Genomic DNA, 25759 nt, shown 5'->3' with positions numbered 1-25759 from the left:
ATTTCCAAATCCAAGTTAGTATTTTCAATTACAACTAAATCTAAAAAATCTTCATTATTAGACATTTTCAGACAATAAGAATATCGCAAACGACAATATTTGCCTACAACAAGATTGTTCCCCTCCTCACTATGCATGTGTGGTGAGGCAACACCTAAATAATGTGTTTCCCAGAAGATGGATTGGAAGGCGTGGTTTTATCGAATGACCCCTGCGATCACCCGGCATGATTCCGTTGAACTATTTCCTGTGGGGTCACTTAAAAAACATCTTTTATAAAACAAAACCTGCCGATATTCAGTAATTAAAAGATAGGATTACCACAGAGATAAGAAGAATTGAGCAGTCATGATGCTGTAAAATTTATTGCAAAGGTTTAAAAATAGCATGGCTTGTTTTATTGAAGTAAATGGACAACATTTTGAGCATCTGCTGTAATCGCCTTTACTTTATGTTTTCTAAAATTCGTAATTTTTCTACTTCACAAATGTGGATCTAATTCAAGGTGGATAACATGACAAGAACATTTAAAGATTTGTTCTCAGTTGATGCAGTTTCTCTACACCATGATTTGGATAAATATTTTGTTGCATCAGTTCCGTTTAACTTTATACTAACTTAATGACACTAGACCTTGTAACGAGAGTTGTATTAGCACATAAATTATTAAAGAATATACAAATTAAACGAGTTTATTCAATCGTAGCCATTTAAATGTACAATATTTCTGTAAAGCTACGTTTACATCTGGCATAATCACAGGACAAGTATAGGGATTTGTATCAGAACTTGTGCCAGAACTTGTATCGGGATTTGTATGAGTGTATCGGGATTTGTATGAGTGTATCAAGATTAGTATCAGTGTATCAGTTGTGTTCACATCTGGATTTGTGTGAGTGTATCAGTCGTCACATTAGCATATTGTTTTTGAACTCCTCTGTTTATATTTTACTATTAAAAATGTCTTCTCTTCTTCTGAAGAAGAAAACATGTTATTTTTGTGTATGTCCGTGTATACCTTAAAAAATAAATCAAAAAGAAAACGTACGTGGTTGCAAAGGCAGTTTTTAAGTGATCTGGAAACTGCAGGCGGGTATGCTCTATTAATGAATGAGCTTATTTTAGAAGATGGTAGCTGTTTTACAAATTTTGTGAGAATGGGCACATCAGATTTTGAGCACTTATTAACATAGTAGCTCCACTTATTAAAAGGAAAGACACAAATTTAAAAATGCTATTTCTCCTGCTGATCAGCTATATATATATATATATATATATATATATATATATATATATATATATATATATATATATATATATATATATATATATATATATATATATATATATATATATATATATCGTTTTCCTACTTCCGTTTCAACTTTCACAATCTGAACAAGAGGGGAGAACATTGCAGCTGAATTTTCATTCAAAATGGCAATTTCCTAATTGTTTTGGAGCCATAGATGACAAACATGGAGGCACCTGCGAATAGTGGAACAACTTACTTCAATTACAAGCAGACACATAGTATAGTTTTACTAGCTGTAGTTCAGGCAAGTTATAAATTCATTTATGCAAATGTTGGTATTCAGAGTAGAATACCTGATGGTGGAGTGCTTAAACATACATTTTTTTATGAAAAGTTATTAAAAAATCAATTAAGTTTACAACAATCAGCTCCTCTTCCTGACCGAGTAAAATGTTCACAATTCGTATTCGATGATGCTTTTGGCTTAGAAAAAAATATAATCAAACCTTTTCCAGGGCATCAACCATTAAATTCATGGAGAAGAATATTTAACTATAGGTTAAGCAGAGGGAGGCGCATTGTAGAAAATGTCTTTGGAATATTAACTGCAGTGTTTAGAGTGCTGCTTAAGAGAGTGGAATTAAATCCAAAGAAAGCAGCAAGTGTAACATTAGGTGCAGTTCACTTGCACTTTTTAAGGAGCAGAAAGTCCACTCAGTATACGTCAAGTGGCACATTTGACTCTAAAGATAGTCACGATAATGTAATACCAGGATCATTGAGAACAGTAAACAGAGTTGGATTTCCACTACAACCATTAATAAATTCTGGTGGGAGGCCAAGCCTAAGTTTAGATAATCGTGAGGAATTTGAAGAATATTTCTGTAGTATTTTCTTGGCAGTACAGTAGACAGTGAAGATTACAAAAATAGTTTTGCAATATTTTCTAAATACACTCTCTAATACATTGTTTTTATTTTAAGTTGGAAAAGCGTACCATATCGGATAATAAGTTTCATCCGCCCCTACTCCACTTCTTACGCTGGAGTTAATTTTTACCAATTCACGCTAAGCTGGCTCTTTATGTTATGCTACTTATTTCTTTTTTGGTTGACCCCATATCCAGGGCAATCTCACGAAAAATATTGTCCCTTAAATTATGGTATTTGTACTCCTTTGATTTTACATTCCACACCCCACTTTCCTGTATTTTCTCAATAAAACTCAGAGTGCGTTCCTTGGTCCAGTTTGACATTTTTAATAAAATTAATACGAAAAGTTAACAGTAACAGTAGTAACAAAAGTTAAAAGAAACATAAGCAACTTAGCACATACTTTAGCACGGTTTAAATAATAACAAATCACACAATGCATGCGCGAGTATCAGTATCAATTCAAATGTAAATCTACCATATACAAAATGTGTGAGCAACTTGTATTAGATCTAAGTTTTTAACAGGGCTTGTGCACTGGAATAGAAGAAGTTCAGGATGATTTTCAATGCCATCTCTATGACTGGCTCACATTTAAAAGCTTACTTTTTGGTGTTTTATTTTTGAATGTTTGTCAATCTGGATTATGAAACTAAGTTGCAATCATGCATCGAGAAACAACCAAGATTATTGAATAAACAATAACTCCGAAATTATAGCATTTATATCATTAAGATAAGATATTTCTTAATGAAAGTAGACCGTCCTATTATTTATGCTTTGATAAGATAATTCAAAAATTTATTTTTGCGTGATACTCAACATTGTTCAATATGTCGTAGAAAGGTTGCAGATATAGGCAACACATTTCACTAATCTAAGAATTTATATCTATTTAAAGGTCGATTAGCATCGGCGTGACTACTAGATTTCCATTCAAATTGGTTAGTGTCTCCTGGCTACCGTAATAGTATCGTTCTATTCAAATTTTGAAATATTTCAAAAATGAAATCGCACACATCATAAAACTAGATAACTTAGGACTTTATCAAGTTTCATCCTTTATTATTAAATAAAACTTTTACGATCGTGAAAATCCAAAAATATGGTAGGCAACTCATCGATTGCTGCACACTGTCGTTGATGACACTGTTTGGTCTGTCACGGTCCCATCAAATTCCTACAAGACTAACTTTGATCTCCACAGTGAAATCACACGTTCACCACAGTAAAGTTATGTTGTTTGAAGCGAATAAATATGAGTCACAGTTATTTTTAGCATTAATGTGGGTTATCAATAGGTATAAAAATAGTAAGGCTTGTGGTATTCACAATAATTCAAATGAAAAACTAGAAAAACTGATTGGCAATAAGATCACAAAGTTTGGAGTGCGGCTATATGTTATGTAAACTGAAAAGTCATTATGTAATATATGGACAAGTTAAGTTTGGCATCCCATCAAAGATAAATAATGGAAAATTCCAATTTTTAGTAGTAAAAGTAAAGTAAATTTTTCTTTAAGAATGAAAATGCCTGATCACAAAATTATTAGTATTAGTATGACACTAATCCAGACTCCATTTAAAAGTTACTGATCCTAAATACATAAGTGGTCGTCAGAGTAAGTTGATTGTCGAATAATCTGATACTGCTAAACGACTAGCTTTGAGTCGAGGAAGGAGTGGATTATTCAAATATTGCAGATTATAAAAGGGCAAGCGAAAAGATTTGTAAGCTCTCAAGAATTGAAAAAGTTAAACTAACAACTTCACAAATTTCTCAAAAAGATAACAAAGCTGAGTTATGCAGAACACTATAATATCCCAATTTTTCCAAAAAGTGTTCATACACCCAACCTTATCCTTTGGACGATTCAGTACAACCCAATTTCTGCTACTGCTAATTTGTTAGTTTATCCAGTTGAGAAAAGAATGTCTGATAAAATTTCTACTGCTAACTAAACCTAGAAAAACTGTTTCTAAAACCAAAGTTCCAAATCGGTACTTCGAGGCTCTCCTCTCTTTATGGACTGTTGGAATATTTTACATTATATCTCAAGCATTAGATGGTCTCCGTGACTTGAGGGAAAAAAAATCGCCAATTCGAAAAAGAACCGGCCAATTAATTTTCTACCAACGTATATCCGATAAGTTCACCCAAGCTTTGAAGCATTTGTGTTTCTCAAGAGATGTTTAGCAATCATATTCCACTAACCAACCCCAGCTATACAGTACCATCAAAACACCATAATCCATTTTGGACTTACATATTATCTACTCGGGATAGCTAAATTAAATAAATTAAAACTCTTCGACGATATGAACTGGCGCATACTATAGATTTAATCTATGAACTTGCTTACGACAACATAGGCCAATTAAAAAGATGTTTATCAATCATCGAAAAATCATATAACACCAATAACCTGGAATGAGGCAGAGGCTTATTATTGCTAACTCAAACAAGAGCACATACCCAAGGACGTATAGTTATAGATCTATTACACTACTAACTCCAATGGTACAAAGAAGTCCTCGACTACACATTCGTGCAACATGTAAGGAACTCGTTGGGTCCAAACTTCGTCTCATTGCGAATCCATTGACCATAGTCAAAAACCGAGTTGAGAGAAGCGAGGCAAGGTGATACGAAGCTATTTTATTAGATTAACTTTGACCAACTTTGCGAGTAGTGTAGTGGATGTTTCACGCACGCAATGTTTAATACTAAGTGTACTGGAAAACATTTATAATATATGGGTGTTTTTCTCAGGGAGATAATATTAAAGATATTAAGAGAAGGATGTAAGTGGACTTTAACTATTAAAAGAGAGAGGAGGAGCTTCGGTTTACCAATTTCCGCCTCTCTCTAGTCACTATTAAAATCAAAACTTATTTCTCCACTCAAAATTCTACTGACTGTATATATGCTTTGAAAGCCGCTATAACTGTTCACAAACATGAGCGTGTTTTAGTTTATCGGTGATTCAGACTAGTGTCGGTTTTTGAGCACAGATCAAAGGAAGCTTGTGCAAGCGCTTGTGCCGTATTTACATGTAGGTGCTCGTTTAGTGTCCCTCATAAGCTCCCGCCAAAGGATCTGTTTACCTTGCGCTGTATACAACCATCGATCATGAGTAGTTGGTCGATCGACGATACTATGACCTTTCTCAAGGTGTATTAAGTGAAGATTGATATGAAACGTCTGACATGTTTACATGCACAGCTTGCTGGTCCATAGCTCACTAATGTACTCACAAGCGAGTAAACGGCTTTCAACTCTGTATAAATACTTGTAGCTTCTAGACGTTTGCAAAGCCACGGCAAAGCGTGTAAACGAGGCCTTAAGATGGGCACTGATGAAATATTTGCCATCGGCGATCTTCTCAAGATTAAAACAGCCTCTGATTATAATTTAAATATTTTTTTCCATATTTTGCTTATTACTAAATCTAGCATACGAGGGTTGTCTGAAAAGATTCCGTCCCGACAAACAAGACATTTTTTCCATAGTCATTTTTATTGTCCAGGATAGTCTTTCACGTCTATACACTTGGTCCAGCGATGCTTTGCGGTTTTTCTACTCAAACTAGACGTTCACGTATGCGATAAAGTCCTAGTCTAATGAAAATTTCTCTCATGCAAGTGAAACTTTACTCTTAGGAAACAGGAAAAAGTTGCTGAGGGTCAGATCTGGGAAATAAGGTGGGTGGTCAACCAATTCGAAGTGCAATTCGTGAATTTTAGCCATGGGAATCACCGAAGTCTCAAAAATGCGTTATCCTGATAGATTCTTTTTCTTAAAATGCTGTCGCTCTTTTGTAATTTCTCCCTTCACTTTATCAAGCAATTATGCATAATACTCTCTAGTTATTGTTTTACCTTTTTTTTTAAATAGTCTCCATCACTTTCTAGCCGATGAAACCGTCTTTGCCTTTTTCGGAAGAATTCAGGAGTCTTGTGGTGGATCCAGATTTCATCGACGTAAAACATCAGACTCATTCAGATAACCCTCGTAATTCATATTTTGATCACGTTTCACATTAATTGTGCCAAGCTCAATAACTGTGTCCACTCTGACTCTTTGAAGTCCTTGAAATTTGATTAGGGGTCTATGGTTTTTTAGAAATTCCGAATATCTTAGTGTACTTTTTTATAAAAAAAATATAAAAAAAAACACCTTACCTCAAACATATGACGTATGAACTATAGGAATCTAACAAGGCTAATATTCCTGGTCTTAACTAATCAAATTAAACACTGATGTATATTGTTGCTATAATATTCATTTCAATTACAAATATGTAATAAACAATAAATAAATAAATGTTTCAGCTTTCGGCTTGAAGTATGTATATATCATTTATTTTTTGCAGTTATCCTTTTTCAACACACTTATATTAGCTTCACTTGTATGTAGGTTTGTTTGTAACTCTCCTTTGGACTAAGAGCACGTAGCTTATTTAATAAAAATTTTATTGGATAAAGGATTCGAACCTCCGATTTCCGTGTTGGAAACTAAGCATTTCGACAACCTCACCAACGACGAGATGTAGGTATATCAAATATAGCACATCAAACTAAAAAGTTAAAAATAATTTCTAAAATAAGCTTAAAACGATAATTAATGAAAAATAATAGTATTATTTAAAAAAAGCATAGGGCGCTTTGTTTCATATTTCTCGTTCGCTTTTTTCCACAATAATAGTAGTATTTTTCATTCATTATTTTATAAGCTTATTTTAAAAATAATTTCTAACTTTTTAGATCGATGTCCTTTAAAAGCATATTTTTTAGTTTTTTCAAACTATATTTAATTGTGAAGGTTTTTCTACAAACACAATTTATGTGTAATGAAACAAAGGTGAAATCATGGTTTGCGACATTTTGTAATTCAAAATTGTCCCTTGTTCTTCATTCATTATACAAATTGTACTAATTTAATGAATCCGCATCTATACCTTCGTTTTGAATAAAAAATAGTCTGCTCATACTGCAACAAATATGCAGAAATTATTCATCTAAGTTGGACTTTCTGGAACTGTTTGTGATATTCATACTGATCACACTGTTTACACTACCACTATACTATAAACACTTACAATTACTTTGTCTGACGCGCGTTTCGATAACCAAGTTAGACAGAGTTGATGTAGTGGTAATGTAAACAATGTGTTCAGTAAAACGTATTCATTTTATTAATGGAAATCTGCCTAACTACAAAGGTTGCTATATAATTTATGCTGCAAATGTGTACCACTGAATGAATGTTTCACGCAATGAATATTGCACGTTTTAACACAGAAATGTCGTTAGGGAAAAGAGAGAGTTAAACATAAATTAGTATTAAATACTTTTTATTTATGTATGTATATTTTTCAATGTGTAAATAAACACGAACATATTAAACACCAAGAATATCCAACACCTAACATGTGTTTTTATGTAAATCACATTATATGGTAATGGCCACTAGCTGAGGACAGTTGGGTATATCACAGAGAGTATTTTGCGCACAGCTTCTATTATTTCTTGACTCATAGTAATCAAACAGAAGTGGCTTTTGACAAAACTGGCAGTGCTAAAAATTAATCAGAAACATTTAAAATAACAGTTTTTCCACAGTTCTTGATTAGTGATAAGTGAAAATTTGAAATTCGCATAAATTAATTAAAAATGTACTTTTCATTTTGAAATTCGCATAAAAAATAATTAAGCTTTTTTCTTAGAACAAATTTAGAAATTTTTCTAAGGTGGTTGTTGATATTTGAAGCAAATGAGAATTATAACTCAAACTTATAATAACTGAGCTAATATTCTAAAATTAATATTGTTAAATACATTCCAAAAATAAATGAGTAACCAAATAAAGTAGAGTGGGTATATTTATTTTTTTGCTGTCTTGTATTTAACAGCACACCTATTCTATTATTAGTACAAAATATGTATTATTATAAAAAAAACATATGCAGAGGGTATACAGTATTTACTATTAATATTAGTCGCGTTTGTATCAAGAATTGTACAGTGTACTTTTTCCATTACTTCTCAAATTCTTGAATTGTTTATAGATTATAAAGATGGGTTGCTTGGGCAAATGGGTGTTAGCAGAGGTGGAAATATGTGGTTAAACAATAATTTTTGTTGTCCTATTGTCATAAAAGGGGGTCTTTGACAACACAAGAAAATAAGAATTATAAACAGAAGAGTAAGAATAATTGTTTTGAACATACAAACATATAAGGTTGAATATTCATTGTAGAAATAAAATTGCCGTAACTAATGATACCAAAGCTAGTTAACACTTCATTACCAAAAATATGCAATACAAAAGAATTTCGTGATTGATAACATTCACTGTCTGAAATAACAGAAAAGTGCATTGGTGGAGGAAAATAAAATTATGTAATGGAGGAAAAATAATTCTAAAAGTTCCTTCCGGTAAAGGACGCTTCCGCAAAATTGGCGTTTATGTATGCGGTAACGTCCTCGTCTGTTGAAAATATCTCTCCTGCAAGTGAAAGGTTAGGTAACAAGAAAAGGCCGATGGAGGCTAGATCTAGGAAATAAGGTTAGTTCAACTAGTTCGAAGTGTAATTCAAGAATTTTAGATATGGCGATCACCGAAGTGTGAGAAGATGAATTCTAATGGCAAAGCACTTTCTTCTTCTTCAAATACGGTCGCTTTTTGCAATTTCTCCATTTACCTTATCAATGTTAGTCAAGAGAAATAACTTTTCCGGCCGTTTTTACCTTTTTGGGAGCAGATTCACCCTTGTCAATCCACTGTCTTAACAATTTTTCCGATTCAGGGATATAGTGGTGAATTCAGGCTAATTTCAAGAGTTATGATGGTTAGCAAATTAAGCAATTCTACATGAATAAACAATTTCAAAAAATAACCGTTATCCCTAGCGAGACAATACATTGAAAATAGTTGATGGTAGGAAGTTGGTAAAATAATAATAATAAAAATTTATATGATAGAATTAACACCATCAATTCCCCAACAAGTTCATATTTTTTCATCAAATAATTAATCTGAAGGTATGTTAAATCAGTACATTTGCAGTTGCTGAATTAGATGAATTCTCAATACTGATAAAAACTTTTTCCCTTCGATTTATCAATTATACATATATTTGTGTATGGTTTTCAAGTATCAGAAATAATCTTGATCATACAATAACTATGAGTAAAATTCTTCTATTTCTAAAAGCACTATGGTAAAGCAGTTGACTACAAATTGAAAAAAAAATAGTTTTACGGTACCACATATTATTAGATGCTGTAAAAATCAAAGGAAAGGGAAATGAACTGAAAATTGTAGGTTAAAACAAGTGGACTATAAAAAATTTAGTAAGTTTTACTATACATTTCTTCAAATATGTAATAAAATTGTCATAAGATACGTAGTAAGAGGTTTGTGCCAAATATATTGAACCTTCCTTTATATTTTCGCATCAAAACTTCCGGAAACCTCTATGCGCCATAGGCACCTTAACTGACAGGAGGTGTTAGTTCATTAAAGGCATTCGTTAATTTAGATTTTTTTTCGTTAGTACAAAATGAATGGAAAAGGCCAAAAAGAGCACATCAAAGTCCGAGAAAAGTGAAGACGATGTTGACTTTTTTCTTCAAATTCAAAGATATTGTTTACCATAAATATGCTCGAAGAGGTCACATGATCACCAAAAATTATTCCATTAACTTATTGAATACATTGAGTGACACTGTTAAAAAATGGTCACAGCTTTGAACAGAAGGTGATTGACTGCTTTACTACGACAATAGATCAGTACACTCATCGAGCTATATGCAGCAATATTCAACAGAGCACCAAGTTGTTCATTTTTTCCATTCTCCTAACATGGCTCCCAGTAATATTTGGTTCTTTGTCAGATTAAATATGTTGGTCATAGTACTCCGGTTCCAGGATTGCTTCAAGAAGTTCAAATATTTCTGGGAACGGGTTATTCAATTAACTGGAGACTAATTTGACGGATGTCAATCACTGGATGATAAAGAATAACACCAGTGCGGATGAAGATATGTTTTCAACTACAAACCTCGTATTTCTATAGTTTTCATTAGATTGGGATGCAGTAATATTTATAATATCATACAAAATCCGGTAAACGAATGCAGATCAGAAGTATAGAGAGGTTATTAACTTTACCAAATATGGGATTTTTGAAATACCATTTATAATATTAAAGAGCCAACACAAATTTTTATTGTAAACACAGACTCCATTTTGATCCCTAATAATACGTGATACAAGATGTATAAACAAAGAACAATAGAAAATCAATTCAATTACTATATAATTCAATAATCAAGATTTAATAATATTCATAACCATTCAAGTTCACCACACAGATTAATTTGTGATTTCATTGGAAATTCTCAAAATAATTATCAACAAACTTTCTAAATTACCTTCCCACAGGGTTTTCCAGTTAAGGGAAGCTCCAGATCTAACCATACATCTTTCAAATCGTTGACTAATGTGTCCATTAGATGTTTGGAATGATGTGGTGTTGGTGCCAATCTCAATTTCTCCTCTCCTCTAGCTACCGTAGGGTAGTTAATAGCTTGGATATAATGACCTTTTTCTTTGAGCAAAGTATCACAGACAGCACCACATTGTAGAGGATTTCCTATTTTTATTGGAATGATATGACTTGGAGTGTGTTCCACAGGGAAACCGTTATTTAACAGTGAATTCCTGAGGTATTTCACATTGGCTTGATGTTTTTCTCGAAGTTGTCTACCTTCGTCGGAGCTCAAAATTTCTATAGATTTACTAGCACCTGCTAGTACTGTAGGTGGCAATGAAGTTGTAAATATAAAGCCCGCCGCGTAAGATCTAACCATATCAATCAACAGAGAATTACTAGCTAAAAAATGATTGATAATTAGAATGATGTATAAAAACGACTAAAATCATTTGTGTTTACATATATCAGTAAAAAATCATTCAGATGAGCAATTTTTTAGATAAGCTGATGTTTCTAAACTCACCTACATAACCTCCAACATTTCCAAATGCCTTTCCTAAAGTTCCTGATATCATGTCCATTTTATGCATGACATGATCTCTTTCACCGATTCCAGCACCATGTTCACCATACAATCCAACAGCATGAACTTCGTCTACAAAAGTTAAAGCTCCATATTTGTGGGAAATATCGCACAATTCCTAAAACAAGTTTATGAATCTATACAAATTGACTAATATTACTACAAAGCGTTACATTATGTATTCAGATCCTCCACGACCCACTAGTGTTAATAACACTTAATTCATTAAGAACAACTCAATAGATATACACCTGCAGACATAAAGATCACATTGATGGCTGCGTAAGTTTAATAGAAGAAACAATACCAATTATATCACAATTATATAGATATGTAACTTATTTTATATACAGCACCAAAAATTTCATTGGGGATACAATTCCAGAAATATAAGTTGAAATGGCGAGACCTCATATACTTAAAAGTGAACTAACCAGCTAAAAACTAAAATGAAAATGCTTTTGATGAAACCAGTTAATTTGAAAATTAGTTTCTATTGTTGATAGAAAATAAAGAGGGAGTCAAGTTTATCTGGCCAGTTATCTAATCAACATTAACCAGAATCTAAAAAAGACTTTATTTCTAGGTTTTTCATAAAAAAAGAAATGTAACAAAGGAAAATGTTTTAAAAATCAATAAGATCAATTGTTTACATACCTCTAACGGACACACAGCCCCAGACATGGAATGTACTGTTTCAAAAGCTACTATTTTCGGAACATTTATATCCACTTTTTGAAGTAACTCTTCCAAATGTGCTGGGTCATTGTGTCTGAAGATATGTTTTGGTACTCGGCTGTTTCGTATACCTTGGATCATTGACGCATGGTTCCCAGAATCGGAAAATATATGACAACCTAAAATATCAAATATATACAAACTGATTATTCTTCTCTTGGGATCCTAGACATAAATACCCACCTGGTAATACTTTGGCCAACGTGTATAAAGTCGAATCATTTGCAACAAAGCAAGAGGTGAATAGTAAGGCAGCTTCTTTATCATGTAATCTAGCAAGCTTAAATTCAAGTTGTTCATGTAATGTAGAATTTCCTGAAATGTTACGAGTCCCACCCGCTCCTGTTCCATATTTCTCAAGAGCATCCCTAAAAAATTTAAGAAAACTGATAAACATGCCTTGAAAATGACACCAAATCAATAAATTATTCCACTTATTCCTAGTACTTCGTCTAAATTAGAAATCACCATTTTATCAATGTTACTACTGATTTGATCTGCCAACATATACTGCCTGCAATCTAAAAATCAAGATCCTAACGTTTGGTCTTAGTTCTATTATATCCCAATAGTCATGTGGAAAGTATGAGAATCAGAAGAATAATTGAAATAACTTCTGCTAATAAGCATAAGAATAAAGTTTCATTTAATAGCAAAAGTTCTTTATTTGGTTCAAAAATATAATTTGCTGCAACTACTACATTACATTTCAACAGATACGTTGGTTCATGTAGCATAATGACGAATGTTTTAATTCAGGTGTGGCGAGGAAGTTTTCAGATGTGTTTAAAACTATTCACATACACTTTACAAACCTCACTGCAGCTTTGACTTCGGGATGAGAGGACATTCCTAAATAGTCGTTGGAACACCAAACGGTAATCGGAGCCTGTCCCCAAGAATGCTCGACAGCTTTAGGAAAATCTCCAGCTAATCTATTCACCTTTTTGAAGATTCTATAGGAATGTTCCTTCTTCTTTTTCATTATCTGTTGATGGAAAAACTCGTCGTAGGCAAATACATCATCTACAAAAAAATATATAAGATGTTTAAGTAAAAAATCAAGAAATCAAGATTAAGTTACCAAGTTGAGATTTTCTATGTATGTTATGATAGATTCCATTTTCAGATTGTATCAGCTGAAGATTGCTAGATAATATTTTCTTAGTACCTAGATACCCACTTCTTAATGAAATGATAAAAAATATATATTTATGCGAGCCCATTAAAATGAATTTAAAAAGTCTATATTTTAAATTACTACTTATAAGTTGTTGATTTTCTTCCCCTGTTCTCCGAATACTGCTTATTACGGTACTACAATAAGTAAAGTGTTTGAAGTTTTTCAAGAAAATTGAATTTTAAAAATGAGGTTGTCAGTGTTTCAACAGATAAATCAAATTTGTTCAAAAGATCTCAGGCCATGATCGTCTTCTGCAGGTTTTACAGGAATCGACCCAAATATATTAAAGTGGACTCGATACAGAATACAATAATTTCCATTATCCTGACTAGGACACCTCAAGGAGCCGTTAATTCTTGACGTTGATGAGGTGGCTTAGCAACCGTCCTTCTGCGGCTCGCCTACGTGGGCACTAGTAGGAAAGCTGATGCAAAGGACGGCTCATTTTCATAGGCTCAATCCAAGGTGAAAGACATCATCGTCGGCATCTTACGGTTTCATTCGTTTTACCAGTATGCAAATGATATTTTTACAGGTTTTACAGAACGGAAAGGCTTCAACTGCTGCGGCATGTCGTTCTGTATAATAGACTCATATAACCCACACGCTTGTATTTTAACCACGAAGTGTCCCCACGTACTTTTGCAATCCATCTGCTCCATAAATGAAGTTAACCTGTTTAGCTCGTGGAGGCTGTCGTTGGAGGCAACAAAGTCGAGCCACCAACACATTCTTTTCGAGCTGAATAAGGACACCGATCACGTAACGCGTTCTTCGGAAACCCTAAGCTGGAAACTCTTTTGAGGAGAGCTCACTGATTACCTAGTGGATATGCCAACAAGACTTAATGTTATAAAATTGAAAATCGCAACCACCGAGGCATTCGGAGGTAGCTGTCTAGTTAAACGAGAATTTGTTGATTCTTATAACCCCTGGAAACACCATACGAAGGATCATCGAAGAATTACTCTCGGGCTCTTGCGACGAGCGTCCGAAATTATATACTGACTGGTAGGCGCTCCAAGACGCTCAAAGGTGACATTAAAAAATTTTAAAAGAGGGATTCCAAAAGACAAAGCTGGAGGAAGATATCCCTGGCGGCGCGACTCTAGCTAGGAATGAAAGTAATAACGTAAGCTCAATATCAATTCCGGATGACGGCTATACATATCACCAGGTTGGGATGGCATGTATCCCTGTCTCCTATAATAGGCACTGGAAATATTTGCTCCTCACCTGGTTGGTCGAAAGATCATTACATGCCCAACAATATGCCTACTATACCGGCAAATCCATATGGAGCTGTGGAAAATTCTGTCTGGCGGAATAACTTGACATTGAAGGGACATTTGACAATACTCCTTATGTTATCTGTCGGGCACTTGAGAAACGTGGCACAGAACTCTTTCTCAAAAGATGGGTAAGAGCAACGTCGAATGTCTGTTGAATCGAACAGCGCAGTTGTCGAGATTGTAGCAGCCAGGAACTACCCGCAGGGCGGAGTTCTGTCTCGAAAATTGTGGCTTACGTTATTGACTTAGTATAAAAATTAAAACGCTCACACTTTATGGTATCACTATGTTCAGTTACTTTTTAACTATTATCTCACACCATTTTTCAATAATTTTAAATATAATACATTTTACGGTAGTAGCCATAATCGTATTTTTCAGCTAACTATTAGAAAGTCTTAGTATCTATATAAATAATATATTTTCTTCGTTAACTTTGATCGGGTTAATCCGATCATGATTTGAATTTTCGGAAACTAACCTGGATCACGTTCATTGTTTTAAGGAAACAGATGGAGTTAATAGGGTCGTAGTCATATGTTATATCTACCCTTGTAGACCAGTGAGTAAATGCGATCAGCTGATGGGTTGTTTCATTAATCTATGGTTTTTTCAACATTAAAAATTATTATTCCTCTTATATGGTTGTCTACTATTGATTTACATGAGCAGCATAATTTATAGAATAATGAGGTATGCGGTTTTTTCACTTTTCAGCATTTCAACATAAAAATAACGCAGGAATGTAATGAATATGAAAAGTTCTTGCATATCATGTTTTAAATTTGGAATTTGCACTGAAAATTGAACGCGATGTTCGGAAACTGTGATCGATATTCCGTTCTGGATAAGAATCTGACCCAGGATAGTTTCGAAAAGCCTTAAAGTTTGGTAAAAATCAGAAATAGCCGTTAGTTTGCGATTTTTATGTTCGTTTTGACTGGCCTATTATCTATGAAAACAATCTCGCAACGCAAATACATGATAAATTTCTGTTAACGTCTGTGAAAAAATAGATGTGAACATTTGAATTTAATTAACAAGGTATGAGCGTCAGTATATTTTAAACAAATCACTACGTGACAAAAATTATAATACAAAATAGAATTGCCCCATTCACTACAAAGATACAATTTATTTGTAAATCCAATCAATCAAATGAAATATTAATTTTTAATTTAATTTCCATTTTAGAGCGAAAGATCGTCGAGTTTCTGAACTTTCCAATTATTCACTTGAAATATTTTTCTAAACTTTATTCAAAATAAAAATTATAATCACAATTCAAAATTGTGAGACTCACTTTAACTGATAAAAATATACTTGACGACATCAGTATTGATAAAATTCATACTAAATTGAAAGTTTTATAGTGTGACTAGACAGTTTAAGATACTTGAAAGATTAGATTTGTGTATTTTTTTATATTATCGAAACAAATAAGACGATTTTTTCAATATAATGAAGTCGAAAATACAGGGAAATGGGAAACATGTTAAAGTGTATTTTTTCGAATAAATAAATGGTTTTTGTTAAAGATTTAGTTGTGTTTTTATTCCAAAACGGTACTTAAGTCTCAAAGTATATATATATATATATATATATATATTGTTAAATTTTTAATCATTTATGAAAGGCAAGTTTATTAAATATATTTTCTAAAATTTCTAAATAATTTCACAATACCATTGTTCTCTTTTGTTCAGTAAACTCTTCTTTCCGAGAAATCTACTTTGACCAAAGCTACCAAAATAAAATACTTTATAAAGGTGTAACAAGGCGTTTAAAACTATTAGAAAAATGATCAACTCTGTGCATATTACCTCACTTGATCAGTCATTTGAGAAAAACTTTCTGTCCATTTTAGCCAACATTTTGAAGCATTATGATTGTGCTGAATTTTATTGCCCTAAGAGAAACTGGCCGATTCGACTGTATTCGTCACTATTTTCCTATTCTAGGTCATTCGTACATTTCGTGTAACCGCGACTATAATGTAATGTAAATTTCCAGGTGGAAATAGTAGAATATGAAGAAATAAAGTATTGATGAAGTGATGAGTTTTATCAAAAAATGTAACATCTAGGGAGATTCAAGCAAGAAACATCCCAAAGGAAAACAAAATAAAATTCAACATTTCAATTACTTTAGAGTTTCATTACTCCAATAAATACATAGGCCAAGTTAAAGTAGAAAACTTCATTTAAAAACCGGGAACTTCTTTACCAGACCTACCAAAAATCAGTAACTACACTCAAAAATTTGTACCTATCAATATCCACAAAATCAGTGATAACAAAATAGTCGAAGCCTGTACATCTACAGACATGGCTGGTGAATATTATTCAAAAAATTATCAACTATCGATATGGATGACATTGAACTGTTTTTAGAATAATGTTTGGAAAATACTGATTTTTATTAATAATTTGAATTGTTTACCATTCATATTATACCTGTAAAAACATAAGAAAAAATTCAAAAGATATATTATGTTAATTTTTGAGCCGGCTGCGATTTTTTTCTTTTTCCCGAAGTTCACTTATTGGCATATGAGGTTTTTCTGAAATTACCGATTCACTTAAGATAATTTTGAAGCTTGTACTAATATAGAAGTTGCCTAATTAAATATTTTTCACTGACACAAACCATGTCGGTTGGTCAACTAACTGTATAAGTAAAATGAATGATGAAATTTTTCTCATCATTATCACTGTGTTAAATTCAAATATATACATAATTTATTTTCAGTAGATTTGTTAGTGTAATAATTATTTGCTAGTATTGAAAGAAATCATTTTCAATGATTAAATTAATAATATATACGAACCAATTTAATTGTACACAAAAATGCTGAAACCTGAGCCAAAAAAGCAACACTTTTTTTCTTTTTCGAGTACTCTGTTTAACAATTGTTTGAGATTAAACTCATTTTATGAGTCAGTTTTTATGTGAAAAAATTATGTTAATGCTAAGTTACGTTATCACTTTTGAACAAGATGAATATATAAAATTTGTTCTGGATGCTAAGGTCGTCCTATTTTTGAAAAAACTCGTTTAGAATTAAAGATAGCCTTCAGATATTAGATTTTACGATTACCTGGTTGCCCTCCAAATACGAGGATGTATTGATATCTAGTTAGCCTAGACCAGTTCCATGCATAAACAAAATATTGCGTTACCATAGCAACGAACAATAACTTATTAGAAGTGTCAGTGTGAAGTTTGACGTCAAAAAAGTAAATCAAAGTTACGCAATAAATTAAAAGAAAAAAGATGTCCACCGAAATTTTGAAAATCAAAAAATTGGAGTATCGAGCTATCATCAAGTACCTGTATTTAAAAGGGTTAAGAGGTGAGCAGATTTACGAAGATATGCTTAATACCCTTGGTGATCAATGTCCTTCGTATGCGACCGTGAAAAATTGGACTACAAGCTTCAAAAGAGGTAAATTTTCCATTGAAGATTATGACCGATCGGGAAGGCCAGTTTCTGTGTCAGTCCCGAAAATATCGATGCAGTTATCACCGTTGAATTGAGCTAAAACGGATATCTGAAGCACTGAATATTTCATACGAACGCGTTCATCATATAGCTCACGTCAATTTAGACATGAGAAAAATTACTGCAAAATGGATCCCCAGATGTTTGAATGTTGACCAAAAGCGTGCAAGGGTAAAAGCATTGCGTTCGATCTCTGCTAGATTTAAAAACCATGTAGACTTTTTACACCGAATTGTTAGTAGGGATGGGACTTGGGTACATTTCTACGATCCAGAAACAAAGTAACAATCGATAGAATGGCGACATTCTGGTTCTCCAACACCTAAGAAGTTTCGTGTTCAAAAATCTGCTGGTAAATTTTCTTCCAACGAGGAGGTAATAAAAGCTGTGGAGGTCTGGTTTGCAGATCAAGAAGAAACATTTTTTTGAAAGGTCTAGAGACGCTGCAGGTTCGCTGTAATAAATGTATCCAATTAAGAGGAGAATATGTTGAGAAATAAAATATTTTGACATTTTAAAATTTTGTTTGGTTCTATAGTAGACTAAGATATTTTTAATATATCCTCGTATATAGTGGAGGACATTTGTTACATTTGATTCACTCGTCGACAGTACCAAAACGATATTTGTGACTTTTGTGATTTCTCATTTCCAACATAAGTAAATGTATGATTAAACTACAGTTTACACGAACATTGCAATGACCCTACATATGACAATCTTTGCATTTGATAAAAATTTTATTTAAATATAAGAAGTTGAATGTTGAGATGATAATAGTAGAATCTCCGCGAATCGTTAAATATTTGCGTGAAATAAAAGGTTGGAACTTGGTTTTATACGCATCATGTTATCAAGTACGGTGGGGTTGACAGCCCACAAAACTATTAAATAAGCCCTGTTCGAGAGTACCTTATATGTTTCGCATGTTACACATGCAAATATACCGCATACAACACCAGTAGTTATTCAACGTGACAACGATTCTACTTCAAAAGCATGAATGAATTAGGTATTGAATTCTTTCAAATCATTTTCCGTCAGGTATCTTGAAAAGTGATTTTTGGATATCAGTTTCTAGCCAAAAAAATTTGAAGCCTGAGGTCATGCCACGATGGTTGCAACTATGTCTCTTATCTTCGTAAAAGCATAAACTAATAGTGCATATTGGTAATAATACTTCCTATGTTGTAATTTTTGCCCAATGGTATTTTTTCATGTTATGAAAGTATAGATTTTTTTTAAGAATTTCGTCAGAGATATTTTAGCATGGCCTATAAGTTTCAATACCAGTAAAATTGGTACGTTGTACAAGTTTAAAGTTTGTTGAGACATTATTATATAAATATGGTCTATCTTTTGCCTCTATATATTTTTCTCAGTATTTATCTCTCCCATATTTTGTGCGTATTTTGTGTAGTATCCAGGATTCGCAATCATAAAATCCTGGTGGATAAAATCCTGATGGTCTCATTATCCTTATTGTTGACCTCTTTAACGTTCTGTATATTCGTATATTTTTTTATATCCTTTTTTCTCTTTCGTTTGTTTCTTCATTATGTTGTTAATTGTTATCCCTATGTCATCAAAACTATTAACATTCTCGATTCCATATGTTTATAATAAAGTTGTGAAAAAAAAATTTAATGAAATAATTGAACTTAATTATTTTAATCAAGCAAATGTTCATGTTTTATCTATTGACTGTTATCTATACTTTTAGCAACTCAAAATTTGTCGGTTTAATGTTGGAAACTACTTTTCAAGTATCCCGATAAAAAGTTGTCCAAAGATGGAAATTTGAGGATCTCGGTGGCAATTCGATAGATGTCTGCCTGGAAATACAGCAACGTTGATTTATTTATCAGCGCCAGCGTTTATCATTTCAAATCGTAGGTTAGAAAAGATTTAAAATAAGATTTATAAATAAAAAACCTATAAGTTTATGAAAATTCAACCTTCAGTGTCATGTTATCGTAAAAGCTGTCGGGACAAAATTATTTATAATTTTTTTAATAATTATGAAGGAATGTATTTTTTGATAAGCATTATCAAACTATAAAGGAAGCATGATATAATGATATGGTGATAATTAATAAAACGGGATAAATAGTACGAAAAAAATGTGATATATTTTATAATAAAGAAAAATAATTATAAAATTGTGCAATACTAGGTTTTATCTTCCACATAAAAAATACCATTATTCAAACAAACACTGTATACCTCATAAAAGATGGTGCATTGATTTTGTATTTGTCGTTTCTTTCTGCTACTACGTCTTCATTTGTTTGATATCGCTTTCGCTTTCCGCCAAGCCTTTTTTAATCATAGAAAGAAAGGTGAATATGGTTGAATTAGCGATAAATCGTAATGTAGTTCAGCGAATTTTCTGTAATAATATCGGACTAATGAACAAGCGCGTAGTCGTGATGGAATAAAGCGATTGTCTTCCACAAATAATCCCAAAATATTGTGGTCATGGCTTTATTGACTGAAATAACAATATTTGCTTTCTTGAAAGCACGTTTCTCAAGTGAAATTCATTGTTTTTTACTGTATTTTTATTTCTGATGTCTGCTGTATCCAATTTTGATCTACTGTGGCATATTCGATCATTCTTGTTAATTGTTAATTTTGAATGCAAGAAAGTATTAGGGAATCGTTGCAGATAGGGGTTGCTACTTAAGATTTGAGATACGGCAACACTGATATGAATATGTGAAATCTGACATCATCATTATCAGAAAGTTTGACATTTTTAATGATAAACGTGCTCAGAACATGTTATTATACAAGAATTAAATCGCGAACATTTTTCGTGCGATGATTTTCTATTACTTTCGGCGTAGATTAAACCAACAGCAGTATTCCGATCAACTTGCTTCGATTTTTGGTGATGAAGCACAATCGTATTTCGTTGGTTTTCTGAATTAAATCGCGGTCGCACTTCGCTAAAGGATGAATTTCGAAAAGGTCGTCCAAAATACTGTGCGTAAACTGATACTGCAAGATCATCATGTGACGTACTGTGAGATTGAGGCATACTTGAGCATTAGTTCCAATCGCATACACTCAATATTGCATGAACATTTGGCTGTTAAAAAGATTGTTCGCGTTGGATACCGCTCAATCGCATATGAACCCGAAACTATCAACAATCGACTATATGGCTCTTTTAAGACGAGCCAAATCTAGGAATAGTTGTTCGTGCACGAAGCACTTTTCCAAAAGTGTGCGACAATGCGAGCTCTCACACATCAGTTCACAAAATCGTTTTTGAACAGTCATAACATCGGTTCAATGGGCCGTACAGTCTTTGGTTAGCACCTAATTATTACTCATTTCCGCAGATCAAAAATAAATTGCGAGGTCCAGGTCTACACTTGAAGAAGCGGTTGATGTGTTTAAATCACATGTTTTGGAAGAATCGGAATGGAAAAAATGCTTCGACAATTGGTTCAAACGCATGTAAAAGTGTTTTGATCTTAATGGAGAATATTTTGAAAAACAATAAAGCCAAATCCTGTCATAAATATTTTATTTGTCTATCTTAAAACTGTAATAACAACCCTCATATTATGTAACATTTATGAAAAATATTGCTTAACCGTTCGGTTCGAATATTCGCTTCATTAGCTACCTCACGTACTTTTATTTTGTGGTCACTAGGTACCACTTTTAGTAGAGAGCTATCTGCAAATAATTCAATAGGACGAAACATAATATTTATGTAATTTTTAGTCGATTTCTTTAATTATTTATCAGCTTAAAAAACAATGTCTAAGTAACACTTAAACTTCTTTTCTCTCCATCTTTATCCAAAAATGGGACATCTTTCAATAGCCACTGCAATAAATAGTCTATTTCTGTGTTCCTTTTTATTATAAATCATATCAATATAATTGCAATACATAATCCTTCCATTATGTTGACATGTTTATTCTAATCACAGAAAATATGTCATATATATTATGACTCAATATCAATATCTTGATCAGAAGCATACACAGATTAAACATATCTGACTTGATACATACAATAACTCGCACTTGCAACTGTATCGGTTTGGTGCTATTTTCATTACATGTAAGTTGCAATTATAGGGAAAAATATAATTACTTTTGAATTGATAGGCAGTCAAATGTCAATCAAATCAGCAGATCTGATATATATATATATATATATATATATATATATATATATATATATATATATATATATATATATATACATCTTTTATAAGTACTATATGCCCTATACTCTGCTTGACGTTTCTGACTTCAAAGCTGGTTCCATTTATCTTCAGTATTTCTCGTTGGTAAGCTCCCTTTTTTTTAATTTCTATATATTTTGACCTGTCCGGATTTTTTCTCAACTCTCTTTTTCCCAGCTGTTTTATGATTGTTTCAAATTTTTCTTCAAGATATCACACATCTTTAAAATGCTAAAACATTTTTAAAATTCCACAGATCTCTTATCATTACACTCGCCTTATAATCTTTGAATATCATCTATGTCAATAGACTTATTTTTTGTCGTACTTTTAGTTGCTCTATATCCCATATGAATGTCCTTTTCACAATGTAAATAATTCTTGGTACATAATTCGGACAATATTATAATCATAATATTTTAACAAATACTTTATATATAGTATGTGGAAAACCTTTTTGGTATTCTCAACTACTTCTTTTACACTTTTGTTTATTCCTCCGGAACTATTACTTATGTAATAATTTCCTTCCTTCATCATTAGTATAATCATTCAAATAAGCCACTCCTCCAGCATTTTTTTAGTTCCCATATTCTTCCCAGGTTTTCAAATATATTGTAACATTGTAACAATTATCTGTAGGCTCAACATTATTCCCATCTATCAATTGTTGAAATCCAGACTCCAATCTTTGTCTTTAACATTTATTATAGTCATTTTCCAGTTTTGTTCCTTTTGTATAATGGTTTGATTTTACATAATTTTCATTATTCCTTGAGGTGTCCATACTTCCATGCAACCTTTTTATTATCTTTATTTTTATTAAAATTATTTTTCTATATTTATGATAATCTGCTTATTGAATAAATTTGTAGTCATTTTAATTTTCTGTTGAATTTTTATTCTACATTCTTTATTAAGCCTTTCATTTTTCTCTTGTAATTTCCTGTAGTTATTTTTCTATTAATCTATCTCCATTGCTCATAAATATTATCTTTGTCTTCAGTATTTTGTAACTACTTTATCACTTCTTTTCTGTATACCTCATTACTTCATAAAACATGGCATATTTTTATTTGCTTATATGTCCTTCTCTCTTCAATACAGTATTTCTTGTAGTGCTAATATGACTGTTAGTCCAACATCTCTTTAGTAATATCCTCCAAAATTTCAGCATGGTTGACATTCCTAGTTGCAATTAGCTTTATTCACCAGTCAAATTCCAAATCAGTCATCGACCAGTGAAAGACAATTGGCACTACAAGAAATACTTTATTGAAGGGAGAAGGACATATAAGCAAATAAAAATATTCCATGTTTTATGAAGTAATTACATATACAGAAAAGAAGTAATAAAACCGCTACAAAATACTGGAGAAAAAGATAATATTCATGAGCAATGGAAATAGAATAGAAGAATAACTGCAGTAAATTACAAGAAAAAATATGAAAGGTTTAATAAAGAACGTAGAATAAAAATTCAACAGAAAATCGAAATGGCTACAAATTTATGCAACAAGAGGATTATTATAAATATAGAAAAATAACGGTCAGTGACTTCACCCCCCTTACCCCCCTTTCATTTTATTTCTTGTTTTTATCTTTACTAATTATGTATGAAATTGATGATAACAAGTAATAAAAATTATATGTTGGTGATCATTAAATTAAATTCTAAATCTAAAATTATTTAAAAATTAAGAAAATAAAAGATTGAGTTCAAGTTATTCTCTATAATTATGAAATATAAACATAACTAGGAATAAAAAAAATTTAATACAACCCATTTAAAAAATGCTGATTCATCTGTGTAGTACAATTTAACATTTAAACATGAGAGAATCTCAATGTTAATGTATTGGGTTTCTCAGCTTATAATTATGAAGGGGATTTACTTTCATTATTGGCAATTTGTTATGTAAATAATTGTATTCTATTTAGATATTGGTGGTTTTAAAAATGTATTCAAATTAAGTAATGTGATCAATGATTTTTCATCCAATGCTTCCTATTTCCCCTTTTGACCTTGCCATGATAGTGCCTGTTATTTTTTCTTGTGAAACTTTAGAGTAACACGCCTCAAGTTATAACCTTCTATATTTAAAAAAAGGTCAAGATATTGATACTTATGAATTCAAAATATTTTTGCCACATTCTAGAGAAACAAGTTAAAAGCTTTATGTGAAGGAGAATACCTCAATGTGTACATAATATATTGTTGTTAAAACTAAAACCTAATGTATTGACTCAAGAAAAATAGATTGGAATAGACACTGAAAAATCAGACAATAGAACAATAGTAAAATTTCTTGTAGAACGTATACCAATTTGAAGTAAACAGATTAGAGGAATAATATATATTGCCTAGTACCATACACTGTGATAGTAAGTACCAGAAAATCTATTGACAAAATAATATTTAAAAAAGCCATTAGAGACTTCTTCATGGTACTGATATTACCAGAAATCTGAATCTTTGGACCTGGATTCACTTTTCAACAGGATAGTTGACTAAATATTTTGTTAAATACAAATAAAGATTTGTTCTATTTGAGTCCATCTTGTTTTTTCAAATGTTAAATGATAAGTTACTCTGAGGATATTTTGAAATTTGATAGAAATGTTCCCCTACGAGTAACAATAAACACAAATTCCTCAAATTATGAACTGAGATTTTTTAAATCTGGTTGTTTCTCAATATACACATACATATTAATTGTACATCAATAATCTAATTGAGAATTGGTTTTTATGTAACAAGTAAATGTAATAATAACAACCATACATCTATTGCCAAAACATTAATATTAAACTACTTCACCTTGACTTTTAACTTCAACATCATTTGCTACAGTATTCATACTTCTTGACATGACTGGACACTGATTGCCATACATTTTTACCAGAACAGATGCATAGTTTTTCAAGTAAGCTTGGCTTAATTTTGATAGAAACGGGCACGACATTTTTGTTTTTCTAAAAAAATCAGAAACCAAATAAATTACGTAACCTCACTTTCTGATTATCTATGTACTTACTTTCAGTTTTTCAATGAATACTGCAAAAATTAAGAAAGAGATGAGTTGGTGTTGGGTATATATATTTAGTAGGTCAAATCCTTCACAGTGTCTTTCACTTCCACAAAATTGACAACTCTTCAATTACCATCTAATAAGACCTCAGATCTTATGTAAAAATATACTATATGCTTTCTTATTCTACTTCAATTTTATAGCAATGACAATTTACGTCAATGTTCAAAGGTCAAGAAGCTTATACACTCATTCACTAGATGGAATGACTAGTATAATTTTAGGATGTAAATAGACCTTCTACCTACATTATAGACAATAGAAATACATAAAAATTGTAAAATACTCTGCAGGGCTTAGACCATTTAATTTAGGATACTTTTCATAAGATTTAATTTTTTTCAGCATAACTTTTGTCCCTTTCTAAGTTAAAAACCTTAATAATTTATGCGTAGGTAACAATTTTGCCTGTGATTTAAAAATATTCCATGTTTTTTACTTTGAATACAATTCATCCTA

At 31.9% G+C, this 25759-nt stretch overlaps 1 protein-coding gene across 1 annotated transcript; it reads right to left on the bottom strand.

The window, feature by feature from the left end:
- Positions 1-7527: 7527 nt before the first annotated feature.
- On the bottom strand, positions 7528-25491 carry LOC130895756 (5-aminolevulinate synthase, erythroid-specific, mitochondrial). Its single transcript, XM_057803300.1, has 8 exons — positions 25247-25491; positions 25030-25184; positions 12828-13038; positions 12196-12380; positions 11932-12131; positions 11215-11392; positions 10630-11090; positions 7528-7768 (listed from the first exon to the last, which is right to left on the bottom strand). The coding sequence occupies exons 2-8, from the start codon at positions 25172-25174 to the stop codon at positions 7643-7645; spliced, it is 1506 nt and encodes a 501-aa protein (XP_057659283.1). The 5' UTR covers positions 25175-25184; positions 25247-25491; the 3' UTR covers positions 7528-7642.
- Positions 25492-25759: the final 268 nt, after the last annotated feature.

This window comes from Diorhabda carinulata, chromosome 1, assembly GCF_026250575.1.
Source record: "Diorhabda carinulata isolate Delta chromosome 1, icDioCari1.1, whole genome shotgun sequence".
NCBI classification, from domain to species: domain Eukaryota; kingdom Metazoa; phylum Arthropoda; class Insecta; order Coleoptera; family Chrysomelidae; genus Diorhabda; species Diorhabda carinulata.
The sequence above is the reverse complement of the archived record's forward strand: the minus strand, read 5'-3'. Positions and strand labels throughout refer to the sequence as shown.

What these genes read in the sequence shown, in the direction of transcription:
- LOC130895756 (XM_057803300.1), bottom strand. Translation starts at nt 25,174, where the DNA reads ATGTCGTGCCCGTTTCTATCAAAATTAAGCCAAGCTTACTTGAAAAAC. An exon ending in TGTTGAAGTTAAAAGTCAAG is followed by an intron (nt 13,039 to 25,029) that starts GTGAAGTAGTTT and finishes ATTTTTTTGTAG; the next exon opens with ATGATGTATTTGCCTACGAC. An exon ending in CTGGAAAACCCTGTGGGAAG is followed by an intron (nt 7,769 to 10,629) that starts GTAATTTAGAAA and finishes ATTAATTTTTAG; the next exon opens with CACTGCCAGTTTTGTCAAAA.